This window comes from Chelmon rostratus, chromosome 9, assembly GCF_017976325.1.
Source record: "Chelmon rostratus isolate fCheRos1 chromosome 9, fCheRos1.pri, whole genome shotgun sequence".
In the NCBI taxonomy this organism is placed as follows: Eukaryota; Metazoa; Chordata; class Actinopteri; order Chaetodontiformes; family Chaetodontidae; genus Chelmon; species Chelmon rostratus.
This window is the reverse complement of record NC_055666.1, coordinates 20,561,747-20,574,484: the sequence shown is the minus strand read 5'-3', so window position 1 is coordinate 20,574,484 and position 12,738 is coordinate 20,561,747. Positions and strand designations below refer to the sequence as shown.

At 39.8% G+C, this 12,738-nt stretch overlaps 1 protein-coding gene across 8 annotated transcripts in view; it reads left to right on the top strand.

Annotated features, from left to right (window-relative positions):
- atp8a1 (ATPase phospholipid transporting 8A1) overlaps window positions 1-12,738 on the top strand; it is a 101,392-nt gene that overhangs the window by 24,143 nt on the left and 64,511 nt on the right. For 4 of the 8 annotated variants that reach the window (XM_041943533.1, XM_041943536.1, XM_041943531.1 and 1 more), the window contains 7 exons: window positions 811-910; window positions 2,803-2,901; window positions 6,662-6,707; window positions 6,940-6,980; window positions 9,729-9,802; window positions 11,274-11,343; window positions 11,482-11,609. In XM_041943533.1, coding sequence (XP_041799467.1) covers window positions 811-910; window positions 2,803-2,901; window positions 6,662-6,707; window positions 6,940-6,980; window positions 9,729-9,802; window positions 11,274-11,343; window positions 11,482-11,609 — 558 coding nt within the window. Of the gene's footprint in view, window positions 1-810; window positions 911-2,802; window positions 2,902-6,661; window positions 6,708-6,939; window positions 6,981-8,823; window positions 8,898-9,728; window positions 9,803-11,273; window positions 11,344-11,481; window positions 11,610-12,738 lie in introns of those variants that run through there. The other 4 variants (XM_041943537.1, XM_041943534.1, XM_041943532.1 and 1 more) reach the window with 2 other exon arrangements.

Below are 12,738 nucleotides of genomic sequence, written 5' to 3'. Positions count from 1 at the left end.
CCTCTTACTCACCACTCAGCCACAATAAATGTAAATGTACTTCTTTTTTTTTCATTTTAACTCAATTCAGTGCCAGGCTGTGTCTCCATAAATTTACATTGTGATTGTGGACATGCTACAAGTGATAAATGCTGGAAATGTGCTCGTCAGATATTATTCAGTCTAACAGGAATAAAACGGTGATATCACTAATGTTAACCTCCATATGCTCATCCCCCTTCAGACAAGTTGGAGGCTATACTCTCTGATATTCTGCTTGTGTATGTGTGACGGCTTTTGTGCGCGCATGAGTAAGCAAAGCATACATCATGGCATATATGTTCTCCCAAAGTGGCTGTTCTGACCAGCACTTTAACGCAGCAGTAAATCAGACTGCTGGAGGTCTGACTCCGTTGCGGTTAAGGGCTCCACCAGCCTGCAGCACAGGCAACATATCTCACGTCTGCCAGGAGCTTTTTACGCCCGCTGCCAGCTCCCTTCTTCCTTCTAATTATTCTTTATGATCTCTGAGTCCTCTGGTCTCTGCTGTTCATCAGTCTCACACACAAACACCTGTCCCTGCAGCAGAAAGGACTCTCTTGAATGGGTGTGGATCAGGAGTACGGCATTGGTTATTTAAAATATATTTGACTGGCTATGTGAGACAACATGTAAACCAGATGATTTTAATTTTCTATGCATTTTGATTGTCAGTTGCATAAAGATTACTGCTCATATTCTGAGAACTAACCATTTGTTTCTCTTTCCTTTGTCTTCCTCTCTCTCGCTCCCTCGTCCACACATGGCCTTGTTTGCTGTTGCGGACTTCAGCACAGCCAAATATAATGTCCTCACCTTCCTTCCCCGGTTCCTCTACTCACAGTTCCGGAGGGCAGCCAATGCCTTCTTTCTCTTCATTGCACTCTTGCAGGTAAGATGTGCTGTTGCTGCAGTTCCTTTTCTTTTGAGACATAGATTTAGATAGAAAGAAAACTGACAAACTACCTTATTAATGTTAAAGTTCAGATGAAATGACATTTTGAGAGTATCTACCTTCCAAATTGTAAGGTATGGGCAGGATATGCAGGTCACAATTGATTTGAATGTTGAAATGTGGAAATAAGCATGCAGAATTACAGTGAGTCAAAGTTGGATGCTAGCATCTAAATAATCTAGCTTGATGTTAGCTAGTTACTTGGATGAATTTTTGTATTTTAAGGCATATATGAAATATGAGTGCAATACGACTGGGGATGTGATCTTAAAGAGTCAAAAAAGATTTTTTTCATTTCATCACTGCTCTTCTCAGCTTCAATTTTTGGTTTGTTCTCATTAGTGTGTAAGGAGTCTTTTTTTTTTTTTTTTTTTACTGTTTGCCATGACCTAGACACCATTTCCAAAGGTCATGTTTGTAATTTCATATACACACAGGCAAGCTCACTCACACAAACACACACACACACAGACACAGTACTTTATATAGACTGATAATGAATAATACATGTAATACTATGCGCGCCTACTTTAAAAGGAAAGTAGATTTGCCTGCAGGCTCAACACAGTATACTGCATATTACATGCCTTGGAAATGCACGGGGTGCTGTGGATGGCTGTACTTTGGTCCTTCACTGTACCCTTGTCAGCACACTGCAGTAAGAAAACTACACTGGGCTTTACTTCGTAGACAACGCGCTCAAATAGTCCAGCTGATGTGGAACCACAAGTAGAAAAGCAGGGGTGATGTGGAAATGGGCACACAGCTTCAGTGTCTAACTGATTATTGGATTTGATTGCTGCCCAACAACAGCCACAGATCTTTGCAGTACTGTCACTGTTTTGATTGTTAAATACAAGCAGAACAAAAACTTCCCTGCCCTGAGGAAGTTTGCCTGTATACTGTTACGTCAAACTTAATCCCTTTTAAGAACACTAAAAGCCTCAACCACCAATCATTACTACTGTCTCAGGTGTTCAAGGCCTCACAGAAAAGATTAAATAATCAGAGACGGAAGGCTGCATAGAACTCACTTTCAATTCTTTGCCGACAGTGTGTTCGCGCTGGCAGACTAGCCTTAGTTAATGAGAGCTTTGAGGATGGGAAAGGGCTCTATCCAGTGACCTTCAAGTAGCTGCTTTGAAAAGCAGCCAGTGGGAATCTTCATTACCTGCCCTGTCGATGGTGCGACCTTGAATAAAACATCTATGCAGATGAGAGAGACGAGAGATCTATTTCGCTCAAGTTTCCTTCGAGCAGTACAGCAGTGACTGTCTCCTGTGGCCCTCGCTTGGCTTTAATTACGGTGGTATCTGACTTTTAATTTTGAAAGACTTAAAATAGCCAAATAATTAATCATTCAGTGGCAAGGAGAGCATTGTAATAGTACTAAAAAAGTTGTTTGTGCTGGGTATACGTCCTTAAAGTTGCATACAGTAGGTCCGACACCAGGCTACGAAAGCATAGCCCTTTTGACACTTTTGATGTGTGTCTGTCTGTTTGTGCAAAATGTGCACAATTCTCAATCTAAAACCATGTTGATCTTACAAATGAGATGATAAGACCATGCATCAAATGCAGGTCAAAATAGTGTGTCACGAGAGGCAAACTTTTTCTGTTGGCCTCTGTCATCCTTTCAAAAGTTGCTGACCAATGTATTTGGCAGGGTGGATGAGTTTGGAGCAGGGACTGGTTGAAGCACCATCTTTGCCTTATTTTGAATTATGAAAGTACCCAGAAATTTTAATGTAGGCTTCTGAAATATTTTTACTTTCTGAAAAAAATGCCAATATTTGACTTTTCACATTCTCCCATCTTGTGTCTTTTAGCAAATCCCAGATGTGTCTCCCACTGGTCGCTGGACCACACTGGTGCCACTGCTCTTCATCCTGGTGGTGGCTGCTGTCAAGGAGATCATTGAAGATCTGGTAATACAAACATCTGATATAATTTGATATAAGTCTTGGTGGTTGTTTCACCCTGTCAAAAGATCTCTCTTTCTTTGAGATTATCTGTGTATATATTTAGTATATGTACAAAAGTCATATGATGTCATATGATATCTTGAAAGTGCATGCATCAGCTGAACCCTGATTAAAAAATCACACAGTTAGCAAGTCTAAAAAGTCAATCAGCAACATTTAAATGGCCAATTGGCATTTGGTTTAAAGCAACCTTTGCATACTAGCATGGTCTTCAGTGAATGCAGACAGTATGGACACAGCTATACTGGCCAAGCACAGTAGAATGTGGTAAAAAGTGTGTTGTGCACAATTTGTGCTTTTAGTGTTTTGGAACATTTTTGGAAACTGTAATGCTTGCAGAAGTTTAAAGTTTAGTTTGTCTGTGAAAAATGAGACATTTTTATTCATATATGCACTTATTTCACTGTACTGCACAACCAAATGCAGTACCTTTCAAAAGACAATTGTCTGAGTACCCGAAATACATAAAGTAAAATCAAATTCTCAAATTTTACTTTATTGGTAAGGTAGGCCAGTAGTTGAATTGGTATACCTTAACATGAGGAGACTGTCCTCTGAGTGCTGAACTATTCCCTGTGGAGCAGTGAGCAGTCACTGATGGTTATATGACCACAGCAGGATACTCTCCAACATATAAGATGCATAGACATAGACGTGCATACACACACACACACACATACACACCACACACATTTCCGAGGTCACAGCTGTGCCCACTGCACCCACAGTTCTCATTCAGTCAATTAACCTAGATACTGACTGCTCATGCACAAAGGCAGTTAGTTCTAACAAAACAAAACAACTGTCTGTCCTCAGGCAAGTCTGAACTGTTGAATAGATGCTTGAAAAAGGTTATGCACTTTATTTACGAAAGGTTGATTTCAGTGTTAGTTTGTTTTGGTTACATCTCTTTATTGTATGAATTCTTGTTTGCTGGCAAGTGAAATGCTTCAAAATATGTTTTCTCTGGGTTAGCAAGTAATCCACTCAAGTCCATCTGAACTAAGTGAGGGAATGTTGCATTGTACTGTATTGCAGTGACCCTGCAATGCGATCCTCTATGCAGGTCCCAGTGGCCAGATACTATTAGCTTCTATCTCGTGCTGAAGGGACCAGCGCAGCACTTTTTCTCTCGGCCTGTTGTGAAAAACATGGGAACGGAGTGGTGATGACTCTGTCTTTATTGCTGAAGGTCACCTGCACACACGTCTGTTCCCTGTACCGCGCTGTCCCTCACAAGTTGACCTGACAGGGCAACATCGACCCCCAGCTTCATGAATCATGCACTATGGACACACACTGCACTGCACATGTCTTACCTTCTTGCTGGCTGCCTCTGCTGCGGCAGGCTCAGGCTCTTTGTTCTGAGGAGTTCAACTCTCTCTCGCCTTAAACTGAAATGTAATACTGCGAATCACAAGCTGCAGTAGTGTGCGGTGCACTTTCACACAGTAACAGTTCTTTGACACTTTAGTTTCCTGTGAAACTTAAATAAAAATAGCAGTTGAAAGACCAAAGAAAATGTTATTGCCCTTCTGTAGTTAAACCTCCTTCCCTGCTGCTCACTGTCTCGTTACTTTTATGTTGATGCCACATTAGCAGGTTAATCAAGGTAACACTGCAGATGCTCTGCCCTTTTATCTTGTGCTGCTTTAATTTTCCCCCTGTATGGCTCAAGTCTACAGAGGCCTGATACTGCAGTATTTACGCATAACCTCTGTATGCTACTTGCCCTCCACCGCGCTGTGATTACACGAATCACCTAAATACAGTACATCTCCTTTTCTCAATGTCCATCGGGACAGAAAGAATACAGTTTCACTACTACTATTGGTCTATGAATAGAGGAGGGTCTGGACAGCCAGAGCAGATAGTGTGGATGAATGAAATTACACAGCTCTTGCACAGAGGATGATGAATGAGCTCTGTAAAGGTCTCTACTAGCAAACTTTTTCTGGGCATCGTGTAGCTGGTGAAAGGCTGAAGCCACGTGACTCAGCTTGGCTATTCATTTGACACTACAGCATGTTGCAGGGATATTAAAACAAATGTGATTTAACTGGAGCCTGAAAAAGAAGTCAGGTAGAGGACAAGTATAAGAAACAGACATGTTGGAATATAAAAGAGAAGACAAAGCGTTTAGAGCAGGTTTAGTTTATCTGTTGCTTTAAAATGGTTATTGTTCAGAGGGACTGTATAATATAGGCTTTGATAAGACTGGGTAGTAGCAGCCGTAGCATCAGACAGCTGTTTTTGTGACTATAAGGTTGCTAGCTCGAGTCTGCAGGTCACTGGAGAAATTTGGCCAAGGAGAGTGAATTAGCAGCTGTGTATTGATGCAACCCACTTCACCTTCAGCTGCACTCGTTTCTCAGTGAGCAGCCAACAGACTTTTTTTTTCTCTCCTGAAATGTACAGTACAGTACAGTGTGCCAAATTAGCTTTAAATTGAATTAGAATCAGACAAAATTAGAATGGATCTTGAAAGTAAACAGATTATTAGCAGGCACGTGAGTAGATTTGTCCTCTCCTTGTTAATCTGGTACAGCGCACGTAGCTTTTAGCAGCTACATTCTAAAACACACTGATAATTTATATGAGACGGACACAGCAACACATTATTACTCAGTGTGATGCTACTTGACAAGCTGTCCCTTGGAATCAGCTGTTAAAGTCACAGTTGATTGCATGACTGTTCAGCAGACGAGAGGGACATGAGAGGGAGTAATACTGCTTGTACCGTTTGTAATTTGATGTAGTCACATACAGCACATACTTTGGTTAATTAAAGTCACACATTTATTCATATTTCCAGCCAACATAAAGTTTTTGTCACTCATTTTTCACATTTGTTTTATATTTTGTAACATTATTTTCTATGAAATTAACTGTAGCTGCAGAGCCTGCCTTTATATCACTTCTTCACTGCGGCTTGATTGTTCCTTCTATCGGGTAGTTCTGTAAAGACAGATGAGCAGGTGGAAAATAATCTCACCACAAGGTCCATTTAGTAGTTGTTCATTGGTTGATGATCTTCATCTGCAGGAGTTTGCCCTATATTCACATGATTCTAGATCTTCAGATTTCCTTTATTATTATTATTAATAATATTTTTTTTTTTTTTTTTTTGGAGCACTTAAATGTCTTCATCCGTGTTAGTGTGTAAGATGAAGTGTCATGGCAAAAAGTTCCCCGCTCTTTATTTATGTACTATTGCTGAACAATGTTTCAGACAATCCGGTCAGCAACAAACAGGACATTTTATTTTTACACACATGCATATATGTCAAAGTGATGGCAACAGGTGATTGTTTTTTCATTCCAATTGTTGACACCTGTGATCGATGACCACTTCATTGTTTTCTGAAGACACATCTGTGGTTGCCTGGGGTTACAACCGATTGCCTTTCAGTTTGGTCACCTGTTATAGACAGTGGAAAATCTGATTGATTAAAATGTTGCACAGAAACAGTCAATTAAAAAAACCTCAGTGCTGTCATGGTACTGTAGGGGACAAAGACAGGGTGCAGCTCTCTCTCTCTCTCTCTCTCTCTCTCTCTCTCTCGCTCTATCATAGTCTCTCTTAGTTTCTTTTCTCCCTTGTTTGTTTGTAATACCTATCTGGAGAATTTCTCTCATTTCGTTTTGATCGTTCCTTTTATATATCTGTAATTTGAATGTTCTTTTCTTTTCTTCCTTACAGAAACGTCACAATGCTGACAGTGTCGTCAACAAAAAGGAATGTCAAGGTATTGAACCTAGATAACACACTGCTGTATTTAGTGTACAATTATTTGCATTGCTCACATGTACAGCTGATTAAAAACCTAATTGTCGGCATTTTAACATGGCTACAAAAACATAAATGCGGGTTTGTCATGTGTGTTGTAACAACTCTCTTCTTGTTCTGTTCCTTGTCTTGTTTTCTTCCTGTTTCTCTTTTACCATAACTTCCCCCTTCTCTCTCATTACTCACCACAGTATTGAGAAATGGTGCCTGGGAGATTGTGCACTGGGAGAAGGTATGTACCAGCAATGTGTCACAAATGGTCATTTTCACCTGTTCACATTTTTTTTAAATCTAGAGCTGAAAGCTGAAAGCAGATCATTCATTCTACCAGTTTCTCTATCTATTGTGTCGATGTCAATTGGAGAAATCTCACACATACTGCACACACACACACACACACACACACACACACTCTCTGACCTCTCTAGTACTCAGCCACTAATTAATCTAGCGTTTCCATGTGGACGGTCATTACAGGCGACGCTGGAGGACAAAGAGAAGCTTCCTCTCTTCCCTAATAATGAAACAATTTTATTACTGTGGCTGGAACAATTTCCCTAAAAGCAGAGGGTGTGGAGAAAATACCACCAGGCAGTGCAGAAACAACATAGATTTGTACTGTTTGATAATGGATAACACTGCCTCATCCATTCGAAGGTACATTCAGCATGCAGCAGCGCAATATAAGCTGACAACTGACGAAGAAGCAAGAACTGGATTTGTTAAATGGAGTATTTGTTGATTTGTTCTTGAGAACTAACTTAACAGCAGGAGATGTCATCTTAACTCCTACGCTGATAATTTCTTATTATTACGGCAGTAGAAAGATAAATACAACAACATTAAGATGAATGCAAGACAGACAAATAGACCAACAGATACATGGTTGTATGCATCAGTTTTCACAGAGGAAATTCAATTGCACCACATACAAGACACAATTTATGCCATAACAACATGCTAAAATAAAAAGGAATGTATGTGGTAGTGCATTATAGCTGCTGAAGGGTGGGCCTTTTCTCCATCAGTGGCATGTGATAGCATAGGGTTTTTTGCACCTAAGACATTCACTGACAAACATATTTGATTCATGCACTGACTTTGAGTTTCAGGGATAAAATCAGGTTTTTACTTGCTGCTATGTAAATGTCCCTCCCTTCATACACATAGAAATCTTCTCTGAAAAGGCTAGCTTTAAATAATTGATGCTTTTCACATCTTCATCATGCATATTATAAAAGGGGCGTCTCTCCCAAGTTTAGTCTCTGAGTTTCTTTAACTAGTCTTAACTAGGCAGGCTTTCAGGGCAGCTTGAATAAGGCTAAAATGATTCCTTGTTTTTTGGTTAATTTTTTGACAAATATCTTTATCATTATTATTACTATGTCTGTGTCAGTCGCCATGGTTTGGGAAGCAAAATTGTTTTGTTATGGCTCATGCATTCAATGTTATCCATGGTATTGCCCCTGTTTCCTCATTAATAAAAAAATTGCCTTTTTATGTACTCACATAGTAATTGTGATGTGAGTGACCTGACAAGTTCTTAGACAGGTCCTACCTGCTGAAAACTACTTAGTTTGCTCGTCTTTTCCTGACAAAATAAATTAGAATGGCCTTCTCTTTAAATCTTCAATTATGTATTTAATTTTGATTGCCTCTTTTCTGTTATTGATTGATCAGAATTAATTTTTAATAATTTGTTTTTTATTTACATCATTGCTAAAAACATTAAATTCGGTAGGCAGGCAACAGACTTATGGTGCAGCCATGAGGAGCTTGTTGTGAAAGTCATGGCTCATTTTTTACATGTTTTTATGAAAATGTTGATGAGTTATTTCTTCTGAAGAATACGCAGAGCGGTAGCACCTGTTACACAAAGTTCAGCCTCAATGGAAAGAAGATTGTAGGTGTTTCTTGAGTGTGTCTCCCATCAGTACAGTTCAGTGCACTAAGCTCACAGCTTTAATGTGCTTAACTTTATTTCTTACCAGCTGTGCATTTTTGCTCCTGATGTCATGCTTCCATTTATGCTGTTTTCTAGGCCTTGCACAGCAGTAACCAGTTTATTTTCACAGGTTGAGGTTGGCGATATTATTAGAGTAAATGGCAGTGATTTCGTTCCTGCGGATGCTGTCATTTTATCGTCCAGGTATAGGAGTCTTGCTGCCAGACTGTCTGGAACTCCTCCCTTCTTTCTTCTTATTTTTGCTCTCTCTCAACTCTCCCTAAAGAAGTGATGGTTAGATAACACATCGAGCCAACATTGTCAAAGTGGCTTAAAATCCTGCATCTAAAAAAATCTGAATTTTCTATTTTGTTTAATAATACATAACTAAGTAAGGGATGTGGTGCTATCTATCATGTGACAACCATCATTTCTCTAGGTGGGATAGCGGTAATGTGATTTTGGATTAGAATTTATCATGTCAACATAAACCTACCTACCTCCTTCACCTTTTCAAAACGCCATTTGGACATGCTATGGAGGGGCCTTACATGGATTCTGTATCCCTCTTTTAAGATGATTTAATATTATAATGTATAATGTATCACAAAATTGTATTCAGATTTCTTTGAAAATACACACTGAACAGTGTGTTTTCAAAAATCTCTTCTATTGGCATGATTTTAAACCCAACTTTGTTCTGAATATATTATTTTTAGTTTCAAACTTAATACCTCTGGTTTAGCATGTCATGTTTTCTAAATGGTTTTGTGAAAAGGAGAACAGATGACCAATCATACGCTCTGATCACACAGGACTGATCATTGTGCTCTTCTCATCTCCCTGAAACTGAAACAGTTGTCTATCTCCCCTTATGTGTTTGCTGTTTGTTTGTCTGTCTGTCTGTGTTTCCTTCGTTTTTATTCCCTCCATCCCTCCTTGTTTTTCCTCATCCTCTCCTCTCCTGCCCCCCTGTGCGAACAACTGCCACACCCTCTCTCTCGCCCCCTGCTGGTGCGTGGTTGGTAATATCAGGTGGCTGTTGGGGAAGTAGTCAGAGCTGCAAATGGGGATCACCTCCCGGCTGACCTCGTCATACTGTCGTCCAGGTCAGGAAACCTGCAACATCACCAACAGAACAGCGGTGGGAGAGATAGGGGCTGTGTGTATCAACTGGGATGAGATATTTCAGCTCTTCTCTCACTCCTGACACAATATTTTATTTTCCACACTTGAGGAAGGAAGGGGCCTGTGATTACTCTGGCAACAACCACATATTGGAGTGCAGCAGTCGACGAACACCATGTTCCTTTCCTTTTTTCTACTTTTTCTCTACATTGTGGTTTGGCAGCCGTAACACTGGCCGTTAATACAGCCATTTTATTTTATTATGTTGTATTTTGTTTTATCACGTAACATGTACAGTAGACCCTTTTCAGTGTTTGGCTGAAACTTCTAACACCGCTCAGAGTGAATGGGGACATCTAGTATTACAGCACAGGCACACAAGCTCCCTTTTTTTTGTGGGTGTGAATATATTTTCCATATTCTTGCCCTTGCATGGCTTGTATTGCACCCTGAATGCAACACTTTAGTTTGATGTGACAATGTGCATGAAGTCATGTTCCAAGATGCAAAGCATCTTGGAATTATACTATTGCTAACTTTCCCCAACACGTTACTGTCATTTGAACAGGTTTAGTTCAGTAATTCACAATCAGTAATTAAAGCTGTATTTTTCTGTTTTATGAATAGCACCAAGTGGTAAAATTCACTTCCTGCTCAATTCCATGAAACAAAACTCACTTGATGGCTAATAGCAGCAGGTTCCAAACCTCTCATTGATTGTGGTTGGGCGTCAGTGTCCAGATCTCTTTTTGATTTTCCCCTCCACCCTGTGGAGCAGACCAGTCTTCGGTCTGAATAAATCACTCTATTAAAAGAGTAGCTAACCAGGGACTCAGCTCACCTTAAGCACCGGCATACTCTAACTCTCTGTCTCTGTGCCCAGAGTCTGTCAGAGGCCCATTTGTCCGCTCTGTTTGTTGTGCTCGGCATGCCTGCTTGCCCATGTCACCCTACTCTAGTGTTTCCTCTCTCCCCTCTCTGTCCCTCTGCAGTGTATCTTAGCTTTTCTTGAAAGACAGTTAAACTCTGGGGAAGCAGCAAACAAAGATGTTTTGTCTGTCTTAAGGATATTTACTGTGCATTAAACTGGTAGCTTCCACTCAGTAAAACTGTGATGTAGGTTTATGGTCCTGAGTGACCTTTAGGCTGACATGCAGCATCTTTGTTTGCAGTGATCTAGTCTTATATAACTGTTGTGTCGTGGACCCCTTTTTAAATCAGATTTAGTTTGTAAATAATTGACACTGATTTAAGATTTATATTGAAAGTGAGTGAAAGTATTATTGGCAAATAATAAGTACCCCTTTGCTTAGTGGTATATGATATGATATGATATTATATTATATTATAATCCTAAAATGATGAACAGCTAAGGTTAGATATACTGTAACATATGATTGGATAGCATCTTATGACTACTCCAAGTGTCTTTATCCTCTGCCTCCACAACAGTGAACCACAGGGTATGTGCTACATTGAAACATCTAACTTGGATGGAGAAACAAACCTTAAAATCAGACAGGTGATTTCTTTTTCATTCTTTCTTTGTATGAGTTACTGTCCATACAATGAGAGCTAAGAGGAATCTTCTGCAAGTTTGCAACACAGATGGATGAAAGATAAAAACAGGGCTATAATGCTGCTGTAACTACATCAACAGGGTCTCCAGGTGACTGCAGACATAAAGGACATCGACAGCCTGATGCGTCTTTCTGGGCGGATGGAGTGCGAGAGCCCAAACCGCCATCTGTATGAGTTTGTTGGGAACATCCGCCTGGATAGACACAGGTGGGCTCAGTTGCAGAGCTCCATGCCTGGCTCTCTGCTCCTCTTACCAATTCAATATCCTACTAGCCAGGAGCAGAGCCAATATCAGTGCATTATGAGGTTTTAGGGACGATTTAATCTTTCTGCTGAATAAATGGAAGCACCTGCTTCAGCGATATTTAATTGCGTATATGTTTGGAGGCTTTGTAAGGAAAGTGCATTATATGCTGTATGCCTGCTTTTATGATTGCATGGCTTTATTCCAGGAGTTTGGGACAATAAAGCTCTCCTGAATTAGCATTGTCATCCAGAGCTATACTTGGCTTGTGGCGGGGGTATTTTCATATTGATGGAAATCTTTTCAGAAGTAAAGACTTTTCTTCACTATTTAGTTTCAACAGCATACTAAGATGTCAAATTCTACAGGTTTGGATATATGTTAATTTAAACACCATTGCTGCAGCTCGTTTCAGGCCCAAACTGGCTTTTTTTAAAATTACATGTACATTTGTATTGCGATTTCTAATTTGGATTTGTAGATGAAAAATAAGGAAATACAAGCCAGTTTTGCTACTGGCTGTGTTTATAAATATCAATGGCTGCCCTGTCAAGATAGATTACCTAGTGTTGTAATATTGAATATTGGATATTGTTAGCATTGGCATATTTGTCACTAAGTTTGTGTTATTTCAGTGGTTCTATGTAAGGTCAGCACTCATTGATTTATGGTGATATTGGAAGGCTTGTAGTAAACTGATGTTATGAATAGTAAAAAAAAAATCTTCGGTGTAAGAATAAGATAATAGATTGTTTAATGTGCAAGCCATTGCTGTCAACTAAAGAGAATAATTTGATCATCACCTAAGAGACCTTGTTCACCTATTAATCTGTCGGCAAAGTATGAAGAATGTACTGATAGCAGTGATGCTCGGCATGCCTGCTTGCCCATGTCACCCTACTCTGGTGTTTCCTCTCTCCGCTCTCTGTCCCTCTGCAGTGTATCTTAGCTTTTCTTGAAAGACAGTTAAACTCTGGGGAAGCAGCAAACAAAGATGTTTTGTCTGTCTTAAGGATATTTACTGTGCATTAAACTGGTAGCTTCCACTCAGTAAAACTGTGATGTAGGTTTATGGTCCTGAGTGACCTTTAG